Source organism: Hemitrygon akajei, chromosome 8, assembly GCF_048418815.1.
Source record: "Hemitrygon akajei chromosome 8, sHemAka1.3, whole genome shotgun sequence".
NCBI lineage: Eukaryota > Metazoa > Chordata > Chondrichthyes > Myliobatiformes > Dasyatidae > Hemitrygon > Hemitrygon akajei.
The window spans coordinates 101733935-101758497 of NC_133131.1; the positions used below are offsets into that span (position 1 = coordinate 101733935).

General features: G+C 40.0%; 1 protein-coding gene across 2 annotated transcripts in view; it reads right to left on the minus strand.

Moving 5' to 3' along the window:
• Positions 1–24563, minus strand: part of galnt1 (UDP-N-acetyl-alpha-D-galactosamine:polypeptide N-acetylgalactosaminyltransferase 1) — a 122096-nt gene that overhangs the window by 39945 nt on the left and 57588 nt on the right. For both annotated transcript variants that reach the window (XM_073054285.1, XM_073054283.1), the window contains exon 5: positions 9084–9291. In XM_073054285.1, coding sequence (XP_072910386.1) covers positions 9084–9291 — 208 coding nt within the window. The remainder of the gene's footprint in view (positions 1–9083; positions 9292–24563) is intronic.

Below are 24563 nucleotides of genomic sequence, written 5' to 3' on the forward strand. Positions count from 1 at the left end.
GAAAGAGGAAAGTGGAACTGAAGGACGGAAGAGACGAAAGTTGGAGGCTGAGCAAGCCAAGAAGTCAAGCAAGTTCTTTATGCCCTTCTTTGAAAAGCCCACAACAAGTAGTTTGACACGTTCCATGGAGTTGTCTGCACCTGCTACAAGTTTGTTAGAATCTGAAGGTGGATCAAGTACAAATGCATCACAAGCCGAGGAGGAAGTCAAGTCAGATAAATCCGAGTATGACGAGATTAAAAGTGAGTCTGCCACAGAGAACATGGACATGATAGGAGGGGAAGACAATGGTGGTGGTGGTGGTGATGTTGAATTTATTGACAATATTTTACCTGACGAGATTGAACCTGACGACACTGAACTTAGTGAACTGGATGGTGTCAAAGAGCCTCGAACTGTCATACCAGAAGAGATTGAACAGCATGATATTGAACTTCTGAAGTTTGACAAGGATACTGAAAAAGCAATTCTGCCTGACGCATTGAGAACAGAAATAATAAAGCTGGGTTTGAAGTATTTCCAGAACAATGAGGGGCCTTTCATACCAATAAGTAACCGCTCAATGAACAAAACTTGGTTCAAGAGGAAATTGGGAAATGGTCGTCGTGAGGAAGTGACTCGCTCATGGCTGGTATATTCCCCTTCTAAAAAGTCTGCATTTTGTATATGTTGTCTTCTCTATTCCCGGTCAGACCATCAATCCTCATTGGAGCAGGGAAGTGGATTCAACCAATGGAAAGCACCTGAAAGGATTAGTGTTCATGATTCTTGGCATTTTCATCGGGAATGCTTCACACAGTGAAAAGAAATGGAAAGAAATTTAGCTGGAAACAAAGAAATAATTGACACAGTATTTCAGTCACAGATTGAGAAGGAAAAGCAGAAGTGGCATGATATCTTGACGAGAATCCTTCACTGCATAAAATTCCTTGTGACTCAGAACCTGGCTTTGCGAGGACACAGGGAGTCACTTCAGCTAGACTCCAACGTGGGAAATTTCCTTGGCTTACTGAAACTACTGGCCATCTTTGACCCTGTCATAAAAGAACACCTCACTCATTTGGTAAGTCATCCTGGATCCATGTCTTATCTTTCACTGTGTGTCCAGAATGAATTCATCCACATGATAGCATCCACTGTTCGCCAGGGTTTACCAAGAAGCATTCGTAAAGCCAAGTACTATGGTCTCATGTTCAACTCAACTCCTGATCAGGCACACCGTGAGCAGATGTCAGAAGTACTGAGGTATGTGAAGTTGTTTTTGAGAGGGAAACAGTCTGTGTTAGAGAGTCCTTCCTTGGTTTTACCCAGATAAGCCAGAAGGATGCTGAGAGCTTAGTTGAAGACATCTTGAAACAGCTGGAGAAGGATGAAATGGAGCTACAAGATTGTCGGTCACAGTGCTATGACAATGCTGCTGTGACGGCTGGACACACAAGTAGTGTTCATCAAAGAGTAAGTGCGAAAAACAATCTGGCACTGTTTGTGAATTGCGACAATCACTCACTGAACTTGGTGGGTGTACATGCAGCCAAGCAGGATACAATGACGGTCACGTTTTTTGAAACTATCGAAGCTCTCTACGTGTTTTTCTCTCGTTCAACACAGCGATGGGAAAAACTCAAAAACGCCATGCCTGTGGTTGTTAAGTTGGAGTCCAAAGCCAGGTGGACTGCAAGGACAGAAGCAGTGAAGCCCGTCAACAAGTACCTTGAGGAAATACTTTAGGACATGATAGACAATGAAAACGAGGCCAGTGAGACAAGAAGTGATGCAAGGCAGCTGTACAACTGCATGTTGAGTTACGATTTTCAGATTTTGCTAGGATTTTGAATCAAAGTACTCATTCGCATTGACCATATTCAAACGAGGCTGAAGGATCCTAAAATGAACTTCCACGATGCCGCCCTGGATTTGAAAGCCCTCCAAATCATTTTTATGATGAAAGAGAAATTTTGGCCAGTGAGTCACTCGAAGGAGGAGTCAGTCTCTGTCAAGAATGGAATACTGAAGTTGAAAGACATCACAGATGAAAGAAACGAATAGTTGATGAGAACACGAGAGATGCTGGGTTGACAGCTAAGGAAGAAATGGAAAGAGTCATGAAGGGAACACTTGACCATCTTCACAGAGAAATGGACGAAAGGTTCGCCTATTTGCATGACACGGATGCCAAGTTTGGGTTCCTTCTCGATGTCAAGGGACTGTGTTACGGCGCTGACAGTAACGAGCTAAAGAAGTATGAAAATTTGGGCGAATTGTACAGATCTGATGTTGACGGACAGCAGCTATATGCAGAAATTTTGGTTTGCAGAATGTTGCTATCAAGGCAGGTCAACATGAAAATATCAAGAGCTGAAGAGCTTCTTGAATTTATTGATCAGTATGGAGATGAGATCGTCTTCCCCAATCTTCGCATTGCTATTCAGATAATGCTAACCATCGCAGTTTCCATTGCCAGCTGTGAGAGATCATTCAGCAAATTAAAACTAATACTTCCGTATTTGAGAGCCTCCAAAGGTCAAGGCAGACACTGATCTTGCTCTGCTGAGTGTAGAAAGAGAAGAAACTGAAAAAACTGACTTTGATCACATCATAGACCAATTTGCATCAGTGAAAGCAAGGAAGGTGCAGTTATAATTTTCATGTAGTGCCATAATTTGTTAATTAAAAGATGAACAAGCTTGACTTGTATTTTTGAGTTGATATTATGGTAAAGTTATCTAAAAGGTGGGTGTCCGATGTTTGGACGAGGTGCAATTTCAGTGCTTGCCATAGGCGCTATTTTCCATAGATGTACAAAAGACAACAAACTGTGCAAATACAAAAAAAAACAACTACTAATAAATAAGCAATAAACCTCAAGAACCTGAGATGAGAAGTCCTTAAAAGTGGCTCTATAGATTCTGAGAACATTTTAGTGATGGAGTAAGTGAAGTTGAGTGCAGTTGTCCCCTTTTTGGTTCAAGAGCTTGATGGTGAGGGATAATAACTATTCCTGAACCTGGTGGTGTTGAGTCCTCAGGCTCCTACACCTTCTTCCTGATGGCAGCAGCAAGAAGGGAGCATAACCTGGGTGGTGGGTGTCCTTGATGACAGATGCTACTCTCTTGTGACAACGCTCCGTGTAGGTGTTCTCAATGGTGAGAGAGCTTTGCCCATGATGGACTGGGCCATATCCACTACTTTTTGCAGGATTTTCCATTCAAAGGCACTGGTGTTTCCATACCAGGCTGTGATGCAGCCAGTCAATACACTCTACCACACATCTATAGAAGTTTGTCCAAAGATGACAATGATAATAGTGAGGAATTTAAAGTTGCTGATCTTCCTCACCTCTGATTCTCCAATGAGAAATGGCTCATGGGCCTCTGGTTTTCTCCTCCTGAAGCTAATAATCAGCTCCTTGGTGTTGCTGACATTGAGTGAGAGGTTGTTACAGTGGCACCATTCAGCCAGATTTTCAATCTCCCTGCTATATGCCGATTCATCACCACCTTTGATTCGACCTACAACAGTGGTATCATCAGCAAACTTGAATATTGCATTGGAGCTGTGCTTACCCACACAGTCATAAGTGTAAAGTGGGTAGAGCAGGGAGTAAGCACACAGTCTTGTGATGCACCTGTGCTAATTGAGATTGTGGAGGAAATGTTGTTGCCAATCTGAACTGACTGGGGTCAGCAAGTGAGGAAATACAGGATCTAATTGCACAAAGAGGTAGGTCTTGAAGCTTATTGATTAGTTTTGAGGAGATGAATGTATTTACTGTTAAGCTGTAATTGATAAAAAGCATCCAGATGTTCCAGGGTGGATTGAAGAGCCACTGAGATGGCACCTGCTGTGGACCAGTTGTGCTGGTTGGCAAATTGGAGCTGATCCAAGTCACTTCTCAGATAGGAGTTGATACATTTCATAACCAACCTCCCTAAACACTTCATCACTGTGGATGCAACAGCAACTAGATGATACTCATTGAAGCAGGTTACCATGTTCTTCTTAAGCACTGGTTCAAGTGAACCCTGCTTGAAGCTGATGGATACCCTAGTTTGTCAAAGCACGAGCTTAAAGATCTCAGTGAATACTCTAGGTAGTCTTGATACTTGGGCCAAGTAGCCCATCTAGGCCAAATGCTTTTCATGGGTTCACTCTCCTGAAGGCTGCTTGCATGTCAGCCTCAAATACTGAAATCACAGGATTATTGGGGCAGTGGGAGTTCATGATGGCTCATCCTGGTCTGGATGATCAAAGCAAGCATAGAAGCCATTGAGTTACCCTGAAGTGCTGTTGTCACCTATGTTGCTTGATTTTATTTGATAAGATGTGACAGCATTCAAGCCCTGTCACAACTGTTGAGCATCCTTCCTTGATTCAAGTTTAGTCAAGAATTACTACTTCGCCTATTATATGGCCTTCTAGAGATCGCATCTGGACCTCTTGTAACTTTCTTGGTCACCAGACATAAATGCCTCCAATCTGGTCCTCTTAGGTAAACAATACACATCCTCCCTGAGGTATAGTATCCAAGCTTAGCACATTTCCCTGAATGGAGTTCAACCAGAATTTTAGATATCATTTGAAAGAAGTGACATAGGGTTGGAAGGTGTTGTGGATAAAGCTAAGGAAATACAAGGATAGAAAGACCCTGATGGGAGTTGTATACAGACCCCCAAGCAGTAGTAAGGATATTGCCTACAAATTACAACAAGAGATCAAAAATGCATGCCAGAAGGGCAATGTTACAATAGTTATGGGAAATTTCCATATGCAGGTAGATTGGGAAAATCAGGTTGGTGCTAAATTCCAGGAGAGGGAATTTCTAGAATGCCTATGAGATGGCTTTTTAGAGAAGCTCATGGCTGATCCCACTACGGGATCAGCTATTCTGGATTGGTTGTTGTGCGATGAACTGGAATTGATTAGAGAGCTCAAGGTAGAAGAACCCTTCGGGGCAAGTGATCATAGTATGATCAAATTCACCCTAAAATTTAAGAAGGAGAAGCTAAAGTCAGATGTATCAGTATTACAGTGGAGTAGAGGGGATTACAGAGGCATGAGAGAGGAATTCACCAGAATTGATTGTAAAATAACACTGGCAGGGATGATAACAGAGCAGAAATGGCTGGAATTTCTGGAAGCAATTCCTAAGGCACAGGATATATACATCCCACAGAAGTAGTAGTATTCTAAAGGCATGATGACACAACTGGGACTAACAAGAGAAGTCAAAGCCAACATAAAAGCCAAAGAGATGGCATATAATAGAGCAAAAAATTAGTGGGATGTTGGAGGATTCGGGAGCTTTTTAAAACTAAGAGAAGGCAACTAAAGTCATTAAGAAGGGAAAGATGGAATATGAAAGTAAGGGAGCCAATAATAGTTTCTTCAGATACATAAAGTGTAAAAGAGGGGCAAGAGTAAAACGACCACTGTAAAACAATACTGGAGAGGTGTAATGGGGGACAAGGAAATGACAGCTGAACTCAATAAGTATTTTGCATCATTCTTCACTGTGGAAGACACAGGCAATATGCTGGAAATTCCAGTCAACAGAGGACATGAAGAGTGAGAAGTTACCATAACTAGAGAGAAGGCTCTTGGGAAACTGAAAGGTCTGAATGTTGATAGAAATTACCTGGACCAGATAGTATACACCCTAGAGTTCTGAAAGAGATAGCTGAAGAGATTGTGGAGGCATTAGCAATCTTTCAAGAATCACTAGATTCTGGATGGTTCTGGAAGATAGGAAAATTGCAAGTGTTACTCCACTCTTCAAGAAGGGAGAGAGGCAGAATAAAGGAAATTATAGGCCAGTTAGTCTGACGTCAGTGATTAGGAAGATGTTCCAGTCAACTGTTAAGGATGAGGCCTCGGGGTACTTGAAGGCACATGATAAAATAGGCCATAGTCAGCAAAGTTTTCTCAAGGGAAAATCTTGCCTGACAAATCTGTTGGAATTCTTATGTGACCTTCTTGACTATTTTGGAGGGCTCTATAAAGGTAATCATGCAGGCTAATACGGATTTCCTCTCCCTGACAAACATGAGTAAACTAGATAGATTTTTTAAAAAACAAACTGGTAACATTGCATCATCATTGCTAATAACAAGTTTTCTTTAACTCTAAATTATTAATATGAATTTAAAGTATATAATTGCCATTTTTTGTATTTGAATCTTTTTAAAAGTATTTGAATTCTCATCTCTAGGTTCTTTACCCAAGCCTATTCAATCACGTGGCTTTCTTTTGCCAGCACTGTACTCTAACAGAAGAATATAATTTAATAGCGACCTGAGGGAAGTAACCACTGCCAGATGCCACCAAAATTTATACTGGCCTCTCAGCTTCTCACGGTAATGCGTGAGGTATTTAGGGATGGGCACTAAGTACATTGGTAGGAGAAAGCAAAATGCAACAAATCAAAATGGGCAGCAATACAAAAGTACTTCAGAAAATTGCAAAGAGCTCTAGAATCCTCAATAATAGAGGTTAAGAAAGTTAGCAGAATATTACATAAAAAATAGTGAGGATATTCATTTTAATAGAAAAAACACTAACATATTCCATCAAAGGTGAAAATAACTAAGTGATGTGCTGACTTATGAAATAGAAAAAATTAATACGTAGGTACAACAAACAACTTCAAAGTCAAACATAATGTTTGACCCATTGGAGTTGGCAAAAGGCAAGTCAAGGCAAAAAGCACAAGAGATTGCACATGCTGGAATCTGCAGCAACCAACAATCTGTTGCAGGATCTTAGTGGATTGAGCAGCACATCCGTGGGGAGAAGGAAATCTCAACATTTTGGGGAAACCTTGTGTTAGGACTGAGTGTGGAAAGGGAAGACAGCCAGTATAAAAAGGAGAGGGGAAGTGGTGAGAAACAGATTAGTAGGTGATAGGTGGACTAAGGACTGGTGAAGGATGAAGGGCAGATGGTACTAGGTAGGGGGAGGGATTTGAGAGAATGAGGCTGTTGGAGGGGGGAAAGAGAGGGAGGAATTTAGTGGGTGAAATGTGTGGATGGTAGGTGGATAGAACCTGGGGGGGGGGGGGGGAATCCACTTATTTTTGTTTTGTTTTCTGCTAAAATATGGACAAGGAATAGATTCAATCCAGTAAAAGTTTATTCAATTCTTCAGATTGGGTGCCTGACCTAGAGGGACAAGCCAAGAAATCATTATTATTCTCATTGGAATTTAGGGAATTCAGAGTTGTTTCCCTTGAAACTAAATGTTATGGATGGATTAAAGAGGTTAAGAAACTGCATGACTCTCACTCATGCATGAAGAGTCTTGGCTAGGGTACACAAAATCAAATTATAAATTCAGACAAAAAATAATTGAGATTGACAGATTTTTTGGACATTAAGGGAATCAAGTAGGAAAGTGGAGATTATGCATGATCAAACATTTTACTTAATACTTGAGGAATTATATAGTCACAGTCTTGCTTCTGCTTCTTACATTTTTGGTGTTAGGAATAGTAATATATTTCCCAGTCAGATGGTATGAAATTCTGAGAGAATCCTACAGACATTTACATTCCAATGTAGCTGAAGTTTTTGTCTTTCTTGGTGATAAAAATTGAAACCTTGGGAGGTGTTGTCAAAGAAGCAGATAGGCCACAAAACAGCCACTGTGTGCATGTGGTAGAGACCATGAATGGTTAGGGTGGAAGATGGGGCCACATTACTGCAGGCACTATTAGTTAAAGAACTAACCAGAGGACCAATTTCCATTTGAACTCATGAACTAACAATCATGACCAAATAGATGTTTGTTAATTTTGGTGGAATCCAACTAGTCCACCTATGTGAGCAATCTCACTCGAAAGGTTGGATGCTTCTCCCAAAATATTTACAGTTCAGGTTCTGAAGCTGACACACCTGCAAAAAGGTTGTCAGAATTACTTCAATGTTTTCAGAGCATTTTATGTTGTGCCTTTAGAGGAAGAGGTGAAATCGATTACAAAAAAAATCCATCTGTACCAATGACTGATAGAATTAAACAGTTACATAATGATGAAAAAAAATGTAGAACTTTCTTAAACATTATGCACTTTAAAGAAAGTCACAGTTTTATCCACACCAACAGCAGATGTTGAACAGCCACTAACTCTTAACAAGTGAATTTGCGCATCACTCAACTAATATAGAAATTCCTCAAAAAGCTATTAAAAGAGTGATAGGCTGAATAATTTGCTAAACATGCTATGTTATTCCACAGGAAGGAACCCCTGAAATTGAGTATTGGGCTAATGATATTTTTCAGATCTTAATAAAGCCTCCAAGAATTATTCTAAGACTTGACCAGGGCACAGCGTACAGATGGGATCACAGAATCAGAAAGAAACAATGGGCATGCCAGATTGAGATGGAAAGTTATTCACTCAGAGGATGGTTGTTAATTTTTGAAATTCCTCATCTCCAGTGTGCTGTGGAGGCTTAGTCATAGGGTTCATTCAAAGCAGAAGTGGGTAATTTTCTAGATATTGAGGCAATCAAGGGATACTAAAATAAATGCTGAGATAGATGATTCATGAATGGCACATTAGGCTTGAAGGATAGATAGCCCATTCCTGATCCTAATACAACATTCCTATTCAACACATTATGTACAATAATTCATAACCAAATAAAAATTGCTAGCCTTACAAGCCAACTTTACAAAGCAAGTTAGAAGAAAGTTTCAGCTCAACTCAGATGGCAGCCTTAATAGGTTCTGACCAACTCAAGCAATATCTCACAGAGACACTTTAATGCTATACCAAGAGGAGCAGCTTGGAATACATTTTATTTTTGCATGAAATGCTACACAAAACTGTTTCAGAATTCCTTGGCAAAGCTCAAACATTAGCACAGTGTCATGGCTAATATCAGCCCCAATATAAATAGCTAGACATTCATTTTGTTTACTGTTTATTAAATCTAGTTCTGTACATGATGATAAAATTCAAAACTAATTTCATTTTTATGACATATGCTTATTTCTTTTATTCTGTATATTTGCTCAAAACTCTTAGAAACATTTGAAGTGATTGAAAACTTAACCACAACACATATATACAAAATTATTCTTACTTGTCCATTTTAATCCTTGCTAGTAGTGGTTCCAGCCAGCCCACTGTGCATTCACAATGTGCATCCAAGAAAGTGATAACTTGTCCAGTAGAAGCTGCTGCCCCTTTCAGTCTTGCTCGAATCAAACCTGAGCGCTGTTCCATGCGTAGAATTCTAACTGGTACTTGCAATTTCTTCACGTATTTCTCTAAGGGCTTTTTCAAAAAATCTAGAAAACAACAATTTTTTTTCAGCTAAAATTGCACACATATTACCGTAGAAAATTTAAAAAGCATAGCAATCCTGAAAACATTACATTTTAAAAATAATATCTTCAAATCATTTGTGTCACAATGATGCATTTCATTTTATCTTTAAAAAGCAAAGCACAACACTCATTTAAAAAGCTGAGCTGGCAACTTCAATTCTGTCTTGAAATTAGTGAACAAAATACTCATAAGCTGTGACACTACATTTGTTTTGTATTGTCTAATATTGCCAGATGTATACAGTTATTAACTTTAATGCTCCAGTTTTCTATTGCCAGTGGAATAAACGAACAATTTCTTCAATCCAGTTTACAAATGAAAGTGTATTTGTAATTGACACTTATTAGGAACATACAGGCACACTGCAGGTGCTTAAACTGTTCTGTAATATATTGTTCTATATTACACTCAAATACTGGTTCAAAGTTTTCTTGTGTGCGTTTACAAGAAAAAACAAAATAAATGGAATTGTACAAAACTCGACATCAATAGGAAAAAGACTGATAAGTAACCAATGTGCAAAAGAGAACAAATAAGGCAAATTAAACAAATACTGAGAACATATGTACAGTTCTTGAAAGAGAGTTGTAGAATTAGTGGTGACTGAAGTTATCCATGCTGATTTAGCAGCTGGATGTTTATGGGGTAGTAACTGAATCTGATGGTGTGGGATGCAAGACTTCTGTACCTCCTGATGGTAGTAGTGAGAAGGCATAGCCTGAATGGTGGGGGTCTTTGATAATGGATGCTGCTTTCTTGTTGTTGCCATTTATGTAAATATACTCAATGCTGAAGGTTTTCCCTGTGATTCACCAAGGTTTGTGTTCACCTGGCTGGTCTCAGTTAGAACAGTCATGAAGTCAGTAAACCCAGGGTCTGTGATGCATGTGAGATCTGGCATCTCCCTTTTTTATAAATACCTTTCGTAGAGTAACAGATGAAGCCAGAAATGCTTTCAAGTCAAGTCACTTTTTATTGTCATTTTGACCATAACTGCTGGTACAGTACAACGTAAAAATGAGACGATGTTTTTCAGGACCATGGTGCTACATGAAACAATACAAAACCTACACTGAACTACATAAAACAACACAAAAAAAAACTATACTAGACTACAGACCTACCCAGGACTACATAAAATGCACAAAAACAGTGCAGGCATTACAATAAATAATAAACAAGACAATAGGCACAAAAAAGGGCAGTAAGTTGGTGTCAGTCCAGACTCTGGGTATTAAAGAGTCTGATAGCTTGGGGGAAGAAATTGTTACATAGTCTGGTCGTGAGAGTCCGAATGCTTCAGTGTCTTTTCCCAGATGGCGGGAGGGAGAAGAGTTTGTATGAGGGGCGTGTGCAGTCCTTCATAATGCTGTTTGCTTTGCGGGTGCAGCATGTAGTGAAAATGGTGGGAAAAGAGACCCCGATGATCTTCTCAGCTGACCTCACTATCCGCTGCAGGGTCTTGCGATCCGAGATGGTGCAATTTCTGAACCAGGCAGTGATGCAGCTGCTCAGGATGCTCTCAATACAACTCCTGTAGAGTGTGAGGATGGGGGTGGGGGGGGGGGTGGGAGATGGACTTTCCTCAGCCTTTGCAGAAAGTAGAGACGCTGCTGGGCTTTCTTTGCTATGGAGCTGGTGTTAAGGGACCAGGTGAGATTCTCCGCCAGGTGAACACCAAGAAATTTGATGCTCTTAATGATCTCTACCAAGGAGCCATCGATGTTCAGTGGAGAGTGGTCGCTCCCTGCCTTACTAAAGTCAACAACCATCTCTTTGGTTTTGTTTACATTCAGAGACAGGTTGTTGACTCTGCACCAGTCCGTTAGCCGCTGCACCTCCTCTCTGTATGCTGACTCATCGTTCTTGCAGATGAGACTCACCACGGTTGTGTCATCAGCAAACTTGATGATGTGGTTCGAGCTGTGTGTTACCCACCAATTGTGCCACATTTATTCATGCTTCAATAAGTACACATTAGTCATATCACATTATCATGTGTATGAAAAAATACCATACACACTAATTTAACCCACACTTAATAATGTTAACCATGAAACTACTGAACAGTGATTAAAAACCCACATGGCTCACTAAGGCCCTTCAGGGAAGGAAAATTGTCCTTCTTTGGCTTATAGGATAGAAACCTAGAAAACCTATAGCACAATACAGGCCCTTCGGCCCACAAAGATGTGCCGAACATGACCCTACCTTAGAAATTACTAGGCATACCTATAGCCCTCTATTTTACTAAGCTCCACGTACCTATCTAAAAGCCTCTTAAAAGACCCTATCATATCCACCTCCACCACCATTGCCAGCAGCCCATTGCACGTACTCATCACTCTCTGAGTAAAAAAACTTACCCTTGACATCTCCTCTGTACCTACTCCCCAGCACCTTAAACCTGTGTTCTTTTGTGGTAACCATTTCAGCCCTGGGAAAAAGCCTCTGACTATCCACATGATCAATACTTCTCATCATCTTGTACACCTCTATAAGGTCACCTCTCATCCTCCTTCGCTCCAAGGAGAAAAGGCCGAATTTACCCAACCTATTCTCATAAGGCATGCTCCCCAATCCAGGGAACATCCTTTTAACTCTCCTCTGCACCCTTTCTATGGCTTCCACATCCTTCCTGTACTGAGGCGACCAGAACTGAGCACAGTACTCCAAGTGGGACCTGACCAGGGTCCTATGTAGCTGTAACATTACCTCTCAGCTCCAGCATTCATTTCCACGATTGATGAAGGCCAATACACCATATGCCTTCTTAACCACAGCGTCAACCTGCGCAGCTGCTTTGAGTGTCTAATGGACTCGGACCCCAAGATTCCTGTGATCCTCCACACTGCCAAGAGTCTTACAATTAATACTATATTCTGCCATCATATTTGACCCACCAAAATTAAACACTTCACACTTATCTGGGTTGAACTCCATCTGCCACTTCTCAGCCCAGCTTTGCATCCCATCAATGTCCTGCTGTAACCTCTGACAGCTCTCCACACTATCCACAACACCTGCAACCTTTGTGTCATCAGCAAACTTACTAACCCATTCCTCCACTTCCTCATATCAGGTCATTTATAAAATTCATGAAGAGTAAGGGTCCCAGAACAGATCCCTGAGGCACTCCACCGGTGACCAAACTCCATGCAGAATATGACCCGTCTACAACCACTCTTACCTTCTGTGGGCAAGCCAGTTCTGGATCCACTAAGCAACGTCCCCTTGGATCCCATGCCTCCTTACCTTCTCATTAAGCCTTGCATGGGGTACCTTATCAAATGCCTTGCTGAAATCCATATACAATGCATCTACTGCTCTTCCTTCAATGTGTTTAGTCACATCCTCAAAAAATTCAATCAGGCTTGTGAGGCATGACATGCCCTTCAGAAGCCATGCTGACTACTCCAAATGTTCATAAATCCTGCCTCTCAGGATCTTCTCCATCAACTGACCAACCACTGAGGTAAGACTCACTGGTCTATAATTTCTTGAGCTATCTCTAATCCCTTTCTTGAATAAAGGAACAACAACTGCAACCCTCCAATCTTCTGGAAACTCTCCCATCCCCATTGATGATGCAAAGATCATCGCCAGAGGCTCAGCAATCTCCTCCCTCACCTCCCACAATAGCCTGGGGTACATTTCATCCGGTCCCGGCGACTTATCCAACTTGATGCTTTCCAAAAGCTCCAGCACATCCTCTTTCTTAATATCTACATGCTCAAGCTTATCAGTCTGCTGCAAGTCATCATTACAATCACCAAGATCCTTTTCCATAGTGAATACTGAAGTATTCATTAAGTACCTCTGCTATTTCCTCCGATTCCATGCACACTTTCCCCACTGTCACACTTGATAGGTCCTATTCTTTCACATCTTATCCTCTTGCTCTTCACATACTTGTAGAATGCCTTGGGGCTTTCCTCTATTCTGCCTGCCAAGGCCTTCTCATGGCCCCTTCTGGCTCTCCTAATTTCCTTCTTAAGCTCCTTCCTAGTAGCCGTATAATCTTCTAGATCTCTAACATTACCTAGCTCTCTGAACCTTTTGTAAATTTTTCTTGACTAGATTTATTACAGCCTTTGTACACCATGGTTCCTGTACACTACCATAAGTTCTCTGTCTCATTGGAACGTACCTATACAGAACTCCACACAAATATCCCCCTGAACATTTGCCACATTTCTTCTGTACTTTTTCCTGAGAACATTGGTTTCCAATTTAAGCCTCGAATTTCCTGCCTGATAGCCTCATAATTCCTCTTACTCCAATTAAACATTTTTCTAACTTGTCTGTTCCTATATCTCTCCAATGCTATTGTAAAGGAGATAGAATTATGATCACTATCTCCAAAGTGCTCTCCCACTGAGAGATCTGACACCTGACCAGGTTAATTTCCCAATACCAAGTACAGCCTCCCCTCTTGTGGGCTTATCTACATACTATGTCAAGAAACCTTCCTGAACACACCTAACAAACTCCACCCCATCTAAGCCTCTCGCTCTAGGGAGATGCCAATCAATATTTGGGAAATTAAAATCTCTCATTATGACAACTCTGTTATTATTACACCGTTCCAAGATCTATTTCCCTATTTGCTCCTCGATATCCCTGTTACTATTGGGCAGCCTATAAAAAACACGCAGTAGTTATTGACCAATTCCTGTTCCTAACCTCCACCCACAGAAACTCCGTAGACAATCCCTCTGTAGTGTCCAACTTATCTGAAGCCCTGATATTATCTCTGATGAACAGTGCCACGCCCCCACCTTTTTTGCCTCCCTTCCTGTCCTTTCTGAAACATCTAAAACACGGCACTTGAAGTAACCAATCCTGTCCCTGAGCCATCCAAGTCTCTGTAATGGCCACCACATCATATCTCCAAGTACTGATCCACGCTCTAAGCTCATCCACTTTGTTCACAACACTCCTTGCATTAAAACAGACATATCTCAAGCCTTCGGTCTGAGCGCGTCCCTTCTCTATCAACTGCCTATCCTCCCTCTCACACTGTCTACAAGCTTTCTCTATTTGTGAGCTAACCTCCTCTTCCCCAGTCTCTTCAGTTTGGTTCCCACCCCCCAACGATTCTAGTTTAAACTCTCCCCAGTAGCCTTAGCAAACCTCCCCACCAGGATATTGGTCCCCGGGATTCAAGTGCAATCCGTCCTTTTTGTACAGGTCACACCTGCCCCAAAAGAGGTCCCAATGATCAGAAATCTGAATCTCTGCCCCCTGCTCCAATCCCTCAGCCACACATTTATCATCCAGCTCATTCTACTCCTATTCTCACTGTCCTGTGGCACAGGGAGTAATCCCGAGATTACTGCCTTTGCGGTCCTGCTTCTCAACTTCCTTCCTAACTCCCTGTAGTCTTTTTTTCAGGATCTGTTCCCTTTTCCTACCTATGTCATTGGTACCAATATGTACCACAACCTCTGGCTGTTCTCCCTCCCACCGCAGGATATCTTGGATGCGATCTGAAACATCTCAGACCCAGGCACCTGGGAGGCAAACTACCATCCAAATTTCTTTCCTGTGTCCAATGAATCGCCTGTCTAACCCCTAACTATAGAGTCCCCTATCACTATTGCCTTCCTCTTCCCTTCCCTACCCTACCCTTCTGAGCCACAGGGCCAGACTCTGTATTGACTATTAACTGTCCAATGTTCAGAGACCATATAGATAGACAGTAAACTGTTAGTAATGTGCATATGTTATGGAATTTGTTTCAAATTACTGAGCAGGACAAGTTACATAATTATTTCTAAGTATGTATACATTTTAAGTATCTACATGCTGAGCAAAATGATACTACACATTACATATTTGTCACATCACATCATAGCTTGACCCTTTCTGATAAAGGAATAAAGTCAATTTTCGTAAATCAAGGAAAAGCAGTATTTCTTCATTTACAAAATGCTTTCAGCAGCATTGCTACTGTTTTCCCCAGCTTACAATATTTCAATCATCTCAATCTAAATAATGAAAGGTGAAAAGCACATAGAAAAAAATCATACCAATTTATAACTATGTAATTAATGAACTTTTCCATTGTGTGCTACTGCGTTTAAATCGCAGCCAATGTTCTTTAAAAATTGTTTAACATTTCTGGTGTTCTGCTTTAACAACAATCTTTGAATTCTGGTCTAATCAAATATTTTCCCCACAGACTTAGAATTATCCCTTTACTTTAGAGGTTATTTAAAAAACACTCAGTCATGAAACAGAGGACTTGAATTGACAGAAAACAGATGGTGTAACATTATATTACAAATTAAATTTCAATAGAATATGAAAGACTAAAAGGAAAAATCAGTTATTCATTCTGAGTAATATAATGTCTTGTTTCAAGGCCTCCATTTATCTAATGGGACACCCCAAATATGCACAATGGTGTTCAATTGTGAACGTTATTCATGTGGTTTTCATCTATATATGCATTGAAGGATGGTGTGGCCAATCAGAGAAACAGACATTAATTCAATATGAAGACTTACAAAGTACAGCACTGAGATCTACAATTGATAGGTTCACACTAGTTACTGCAGTATCTGATTCTCCATTTGTCTTGCCTCTTCATTTCTCTTTGCAAGTCCCAACCTAACACCTTCACCACTAACCTCTTGATCCAATTATCCTTCTATCCTTCAGTCCAACTCTTACCAATCTGTGATGCCACTTGCACACTGACCACACTCCCAATTTCAACATCATCCAACTAATCTCTACCAATCTCTATTTGGTTCCCACAAACTATACACCATTCTTACCCTACTGTTACTGATATCCTTCGCATCACTGTACTTGTAAAGTCTGTCCAGCAGCATACATTTTGGGCATCACATGCTTTGAAAGTTTACAAGGCTTTGAAATTAACTCAATTAACTTCTGGGTACATGCATTTATTTCTGCAACTTGCCTTCCCAATTTTAATGATTTGTAGACATGCAAAGAGGTAATATTAAAAGTCTGCACTATAAGAAATCTGAACATAACTTTGAAGGTCATCTATAGTTACACAATTTATTTGTATCTCTTAAAATCACATGCATCTTTTCAGCCAAATGCAACAATTAACTTCGGATGAAACTTTCTCTAATATGTGCATTTATACATTAGTATGCACACACATACACAGTTACACCTTATAAAATGACTACAAACTGCTCAAAATGGAGGAGTAGCATTTTGAATGGTATTGAAAAGATAAAGTCTATTCATTGGGCAAACTGAGAAGCTCAAGGTAACAACATAAGGAATACACCCCACCAAATGTATTAGGCTTTCCAACCCATTAAACACCTCAGAATCCACAAAACCAGGTTGAAAACAAGTCATCTGCAACTCTAAGGACTATCAAACAATAGCAAAGACAGGCAATAGCAGATGGTTGAAATTCCCTATCAAACAGTTGGAAGAGTGATCTTAAAGATGTAGCTTTTGTTTACACACTAACAAAACAATTTCATACAGATGTGGGATGGCAGCTGCTTTGCATTTCTAATTTATATGGGAAATTAACTTGTATGCAATATGAGAACTGCCAAGTACTGCATTAGGAAAAGTGAACAGGGTTCATCCTAACTGGTGTACCCTTTAAGGTTATAATAGGTTTCTATTTTTGAACTTCAATTGAAGCCAACAGGTGCTAATGCAAAAGATATTTCCAATTCCTCATGAAAACAACGTGGTCAAAAAATTCATCTTGGACATTAAAAAACGAAGTGGACAAATTCTGGGTTTACAACATCTCAGCATGTTGTATATTTATATATCCTCCTATCCTTTTATTTCTTTATAAATATCAAACCTGGTACCAGTTCTAAGCTTGGAAAAGCTACTCACGGAAGCAGCTTTTGTTCTGAACATGAACTTCATAGCTCTGCATATCAAAAACTGAGAGTAGAGATACTAAAATACAATTCAAAAGTTGCATGATCAAAGTAAAACCCAAGTGAAGAGAACGCTTTCTAGACATTCAACTTTATCAATTTAACATTTACATGCAAATACAAGAAATTTTAACATCACTATTCTTGCCAAGTTCACCACTATGTATGTAAAATAGAAGAATGGAATATTTTCCTTATAAAAGTGAAAATTATAACTTTAATTGAAACATATTAATTTTGCTTTGCTCCTAATGCCTGGGATTTAATTAACCAAAGGTTTCCTTTTTGATGCAATATTTCCTGAGCAACTTTGTCTCCTAGTTCCTTTCTCTGCTAATGCCAAAAAGCTAAACATTTCTCTCTGTCATCTGGGAGACTGACATATTACATTCTCATCACCTGAATGAAATTCATGATTTACAGTGCAGTAAATTCTTTCTGTCACTTCCTGGCCCGTATCTATAGATCCAACACCTTTCTATCAGGCACAGATAGAAGATTGGCTAATTGATAGAAAGCAATGGCAATAAATGGATCAATAAGCTGTAACTAGTGAGGTGCTATAAGGATTATTGATGTAGCCTCAGCTATTCACAACACATTTGGATAAATTTGTTAAAAATATGTATAACATCTACATATGGAAATCAGGATGATAGATGGGTAGCAAGTTTAATTTTAAATCACTATATGCAATGAAGCACAATAAGTACTTTATATATGAAACCAATAACTTGTCTGTTACTGTTCCAAACAGTAAGAACCCAATAAATAAAATCATGTCTTGAAATGTAGCCCTTTAAACCTGCTATACCCTTTAACAAAAATCATGACCGACCTTCCATTCAACATAATTTTCCCCACATTTTCTCTACATGTAGCCATTTCCCAAGTGTCCAAAATTACAACTAATGTTAGAATTTGCGTGTACATGTCAAGCAAATGTCATCTAACTCACACATTCTTCTATCTATAAGGTTAATTGAACACTACACAAAATAAAACAATTCAAATAACTCTTGAGGAGAAAATTCTCATTGTGTCATTTCAGGTCTAAAATCCCAAATCCATAATCATTGGCTTTCTACCCAGATGAAACTGCCTCTCAGCATCTTTTCCGCCAATATCTTTATTAGAAACACTAAAATGACATCACACTCATTTTTTCTGAACTTCAGAACATCTATGCACATGTCTCAATAGGTCGACAGCTTTGAAGAGGTAGTATAGTTGTGCACTTAATAGACCTACAACTTCATATTGACAAAGTTCAAAGTAGATTACCAAAGTACATACAGTTGCAAGAAAAAGTTTGTGAATCCTTTGCCAATACTTGGTTTTCTGCATTAATTACTCATAAAATGTGGTTTGATTTTCATCTAGGTCACAAATCATAGACAAACACTATCCACCTAAACTAATCACAGACAACTGTACTTCTGGTCAACACTGAGTACACCATTTAAACAATCACAGTCCACTTTCAAAAAAAGTAAGTGAACTTCTGGGGTAATGTCTTCTACAAATACTATTTAGAGTCAGGTGTTCCAATCAATGAGATGAGATTGGAGGTGTGGGTTGTAGAGGTTTCCTGTCCTACAAAAAAGACACACAGATCACATTACTGACAGAGCCAGCTCTTCTCAAGAAAGATCTGTTTATGTGTGCCATGCTTCAATCAGAATGACTTTCAAAGGACCTTAGAAGAATTGTAGAAATGCATGACGAAAACACTACAAAAGACCTGAATGCTCATCAGTCCACTGTAAGAGAAATTGTCTACAAATGGAGGAAATTCAGTGCTGTTACTACTCTCACTAGCAGTGGGCATCCTGCAAAGATCACACCAACAGCAAAATGTGCAATGCTGAAAGAGGTGAAAAAGAATCTATGGTAACAGCAAAAGACCTGCAGAAATCTCCAGAACTTGCCAAAGTCTCCATTCATGTGTCCACTATAAGAAAAATGCTGACCGAGAATGGTGCTCATGGAAGGACACCACAGAGGAAACCACTGCTCCGCAAAAAAAAAAAATTGCTGCACATCTGAAGATTGAAAAAGACCACCTTGATTGTCCACAGAGTTGCTGGAGCAATGCTCTGTGGACAGATGAGACAGAAATGCACACCACTATGTTTATAGAAAAAAAGGGCAATGCACACCAACAGCAAAACCTCATTACAACTGTGAAGCACGGTGGAAGGAGCATCATGGTTTGGGGCTGCTTTGCTGCCTGCAGGGATTGGGCAGCTTGCAATAGTGAAGGGAACAATGATTTTAAAATTATATCAAGACATTTTACAGGACAATGTCAAGGTAGTGGTCTATCACCTGAAACTTAATAGAAGTTGGATGATGCAACAAGACAATACCACAAGAGTAAATCAACATCAGAATGGTTTAAAAAGAAGAAAATTCATGTTTCAGAATAGCTTGGTCAGAGTCCAGACCTTAACCCAATTGAAATGCTGTGGCATGACCTAAAGAGGGCTGTTCGTGCAAGCTATCCCAGAAATATTGATGAATTGAAACAGTTTTACATGGAGGAATGGTCTAAAATTCCTCCTCAACATTGTGCAAGTCTGATCAGCAGCTGCAGGAAAAAGTTTGCTAGCAGTTACTGCTGCTCAAGGAGGTTCTACCAGTTATTAAATTCAAGGGTTCACATACTTTCTTCATTCTGAACTGTGATTGATTAAATAAAATGTTCAATAAAGACATGAAAAGTACAATATTGTCTATTGTGCTGTCTATTATTGTGACAGATAAAAATCAGAACACATTTCATGAGTAATTAATGCTGAAACCAGGTAATTGCAAAGGGTTCACTAACTTTTTCTTGCAACTGCAAATGTCATCATATACAACCCTGAAATTCATTTTCTTGCTGGCATATACAGTAAATCCAAGGAACACAATTGAATCAATGAAACACTGAACCAACAGGCCGGAAACACAATGAATGTGCAAAAGACAACAAACTCTGCAAAAACAGAAGAAAAATAAATAATAATAATAATAAATATCAAAAACATGAGTTGATGAGTTCTTAAAAGTGAAGCTGTGCTTAGGTTGTGGGAACCATTCCATGATGGTGTGAATTAAGTTAAGTGAAGTTATCCCCTCTAGCTCAAGAGTCTGATGGTAGAGGGGTAATAACTGTTTCTAAACCTGGTGATATGGGCTGTGAGGCTCCTGTATCTTCTTCCTGATGGCAGCATTGAAAATAGAGCATGGTCTAGATGGTGGGGAGGTCTTCGATGATGGATACAGTTTTCCTGCAATTGCACCTCATATAGATGTGCTAAATGGTGGTGCAGACTTTACCCATGATGGGCTGGAACCATATCCTCTACTTTTCATAGGATTTTCATTTCAAGGGTGTTGGTGTTTCCATACCAGGTTGTGAGACAGTCAGTCAATAGACTCTCCACCATACATCTTTAGAAGCTTGAAATTTTAGATGACATGCCGAATCTTCACAAACCTTCTAAAGAAGTAGAGGTATTGCAGTGGTTTCTTTGTAATGATACTTACATGCTGGACCAGGAAATATCCTCTGAAATGATACCACTGAGGAATTTAAAGTTGCTGACCATCTCCACCTCTGATCCCCCAATGAGGACTGGCTCATGCATCTCTCCTGAAATCAATAATCAGCTGCCACTGAGTGAGAGGTTCTTGTGGCACCACTCAGCTAGATTTTCAATCTCCCTTTATATGCTGATTCATCACCACTTTTGATTCAGACAACAATGGTGTCATCAGCAAACTTAAAGATGGTATTGGAGCTGTGCTTAGCCACACAGTCACAAGTATAAAACACGTAAAGATTGCGGAGGAGATATTTTTGTAAGTGGGTATGTAAGTGAGGGAATCAAGGGTCCAATTGCACAAGGAGTTAATGAGGCCAAGATCTTGAAGCTGATAGAATTGATTAGATGATAGGATTGAACACCAAGCTGCAGTTATTGAAGAGCATCCTGATGTATGAATCTTGCTGTCCAGATGTTCCAGGGTTGAGTGAAGAGCCAATGAAATGGCATCTGTTGTGGACCTGTTGTGATGATAGGCAAACTTAAGTGGATCCAAGTTGCTTGTCAGGCAAGAGTTAATGCATTTCATTACCAACCTCCCAAAGCACTTCATCACAGTGGATATAAGTACGACTGGACGATAGACATTGAGGCAGGTTACCATGTTCTTCTTAGGCCCTGTATAACTGAAGCTTGATTAAAGCAGGTGGGTTCCTCTCAGACTGCCAAAATGAGAGGTTAAAGATATCAGTGAACACTCCAGCCAGCTGATCAGCAATGGTGTTTAGTATTCAGCCAGATACACTATCCGAGCTAGATGCTCCCCTTGGGTTCACCCTTCTGAAGGGTGTTCTCATGTCAGTCTCAGGGACTAAAATCATAAGGTATTCGTGAGCTGTGCAAATCTGTGATCCAAGTTCAATCATGATCTCTATGCTGTCTATGTTGAGCTTACATACTCTATGACCACACGCGATTCCTCTGGCTGCTCCAGTTCTTTCCTGTGTACTAAAGATGTATGGTTTGGCACATTGATTGGCAACGATAAATTGAATTAGTGTGTGTGAGTGGCAAAATCTGGGGATTATCTATGCTATCCTTCGTTTTCATCTTTTGTGAACTCAAAACTAGTTGTGAGGAAGTTGTTGATTGTTTGTTTACATCTTTGTACCATAGTATCAAGTTCAGTTAATGAGCTTTCTTGCTAAGTATCTTGGAATATTTTCATGCATGAAATGTGTGATGCAAATTCAAGCTGTTTATCCTTACCTATTAGCATATTCAGCAAACTCTCTAAAACCTCAGATTTTTATCAGGAAAAATAAGCTTTAGTGTCTTACTACATTCATCATCCTTTTCTTGGTGAATTGGTTTATTACTGTCACATGTACTGAGGTACAGTGAAATACTTTTGTTCTGCATGCCATCCATTCAGATCATTTCATTAATCAGGGCATTTATGTAAAGTAAAAGGGGAAACCAATAACAGAATGCAGAATAAAGTGTCATAGTTACAGAGAAAATGCATTGCAGGATTAAAGACCATAACAAGGTAGATTGTGAGGTCAACAGTCCATTTGATACGGGGTACTGTTCAATAATGTTATAGCAGCGGGACAAAAGATGTTCTAGTGCTGGTGGTAGGAGCTTTTAGATCTTCTGCCTGATGGGAGGGGGAGAAGAGAGAATATCTAGGGTGGGTAGTATTGTGCATTTAATATTTCAGTAATATTTGCATAATATTGTAAATATATTGTTTGATTAAGCAATCCTAGAATAATTTTCGTGAACCTCCTTTGAATTACCTTCAGTTTCAGCACATCCATTCTAAGATAAGGGGCCAAAAGCTTCTCACAATACTGCAAGTAATGGCTCACCAGTGCCTTATAAGGTTTCAATATTGCATTCTTGCTTAAATATTCTAGTCCTCTTGAAATGAATTGAATTGACTATTTTTTTTTTACATCTTTCACATACGTGAGGATAAAAAATGAATGCTAACATTACATTTGCCTTCCTCACCACAGACTCAACCTGCAAATTAACCTTTAGAGAATCCTGCACAAGGACTCCCAAGTCCTTTTATGCCTCAGTTTCTTGTATTCTCTCTCCATTTAGAAAACATTCAACCGTTTCATTTTTTTTTTATCAAAGTACAGGATTATACACTTCCTAACACTGTTTTCCATCTGCCATTTCTTTGCCTATTCTCCTAATCTGTCCAAGTTCTTCTGTAGCCTCTCCACTTCCTCAAAACTGCCTGCCACTCCACCTATCTTCACATCATTTGCAAACTTTGCAAAAAAGTCATCTATACCATCATCCAAATCACTGACATATAACATAAAAAGAATCGGTCCCAATACAGACCCCTGAGAAACACCACTCATCTCCGGCAGCCAATCACATCCCTTTCTTTGCCTCCCGCCAATCAGCCACTGCTTTATCCATGCTAGAATCTTTCCTGTAATACCATGAGTCCGTAGCTTGTTAAACAGCCTTGTGTATGGCACCTTGTCAAAGCCCATCTGAAAATCCAAGTACACAACATCAACTGATTCTCCTGTCATTCCAGCTGGTTACTTCTTCAAAGAATTTCAAACAGATTTGTCAGGCAAGATTTTCTTTTGTGGAAACCATGCTGACTACAGCCTATTTTATCATATGCGTCCAAGTACCCTAAGACCTCATCCTTATAATCTACTCCAACATCTTCCTAACCACTGCAGTCAGACTAACTGGCCGATAGCTTCATTTTCTCTGCCTCTCTCCCTCTTGGAACAGTGAAGCAACAGTTACAATTTTCCAGTCTTCCACAACCATTCCAGAATCTAGTGATTCTTGTAAGATCATTACTAATGCCTCCATAATCTCTTCAGCCACCTCTTTCAGAACTCTGGGGTATATGCCATCTTTCATAGAAACATAGAAAATAGGTGCAGGAGTAGGCCATTTGGCCCTTCGAGCCTGCACCGCCATTCAGTATGATCATGGTTGATCATCCAACTCAGAACCCTGTACCTGCTTTCTCTCCATACCCCCTGATCCCTTTAGCCACAAGGGCCATATCTAACTTCCTCTTAAATATAGCCAATGAACCGGCCTCAACTGTTTCCTGTGGCAGAGAATTCCACAGATTCACCACTCTCTGTGTGAAGAAGTTTTTCCTCATCTCGGTCCTAAAAGGCTTCCCCTTTATCCTTAAACTGTGACCCATCATTCTGGACTTCCCAAACATCGGAAACAATCTTCCTGCATCTAGTCTGTCCAATCCCTTTAGAATTTTATACGTTTCAATAAGATCCCCCCTCAGTCTTCTAAATTCCAGCGAGTATAAGCCTAGTCAATCCAGTCTTTCTTCATATGAAAGTCCTGCCATCCCAGGAATCAATCTGGTGAACCTTCTCTGTACTCCCTCTATGGCAAGAATGTCTTTCCTCAGATTAGGGGACCAAAACTGCACACAATATTCTAGGTGCAGTCTCACCAAGGCCTTGTACAACTGCAGTAGAACCTCCCTGCTCCTGTACTCAAATCCTTTTGCTAGGAATGCCAACATACCATTTGCCTTTTTCACCGCCTGCTGTGCCTGCATGCCCACCTTCAACGACTGGTGTACAATGACACCCAGGTCTCGTTGCATCTCCCCTTCTCCTCATTGGCCACCGTTCAGATAATAATCTGTTTTCCTGTTCTTGCAACCAAAGTGGATAACCTCACATTTATCCACATTAAATTGCATCTGCCATGAATTTGCCCACTCACCTAACCTATCCAAGTCACCCT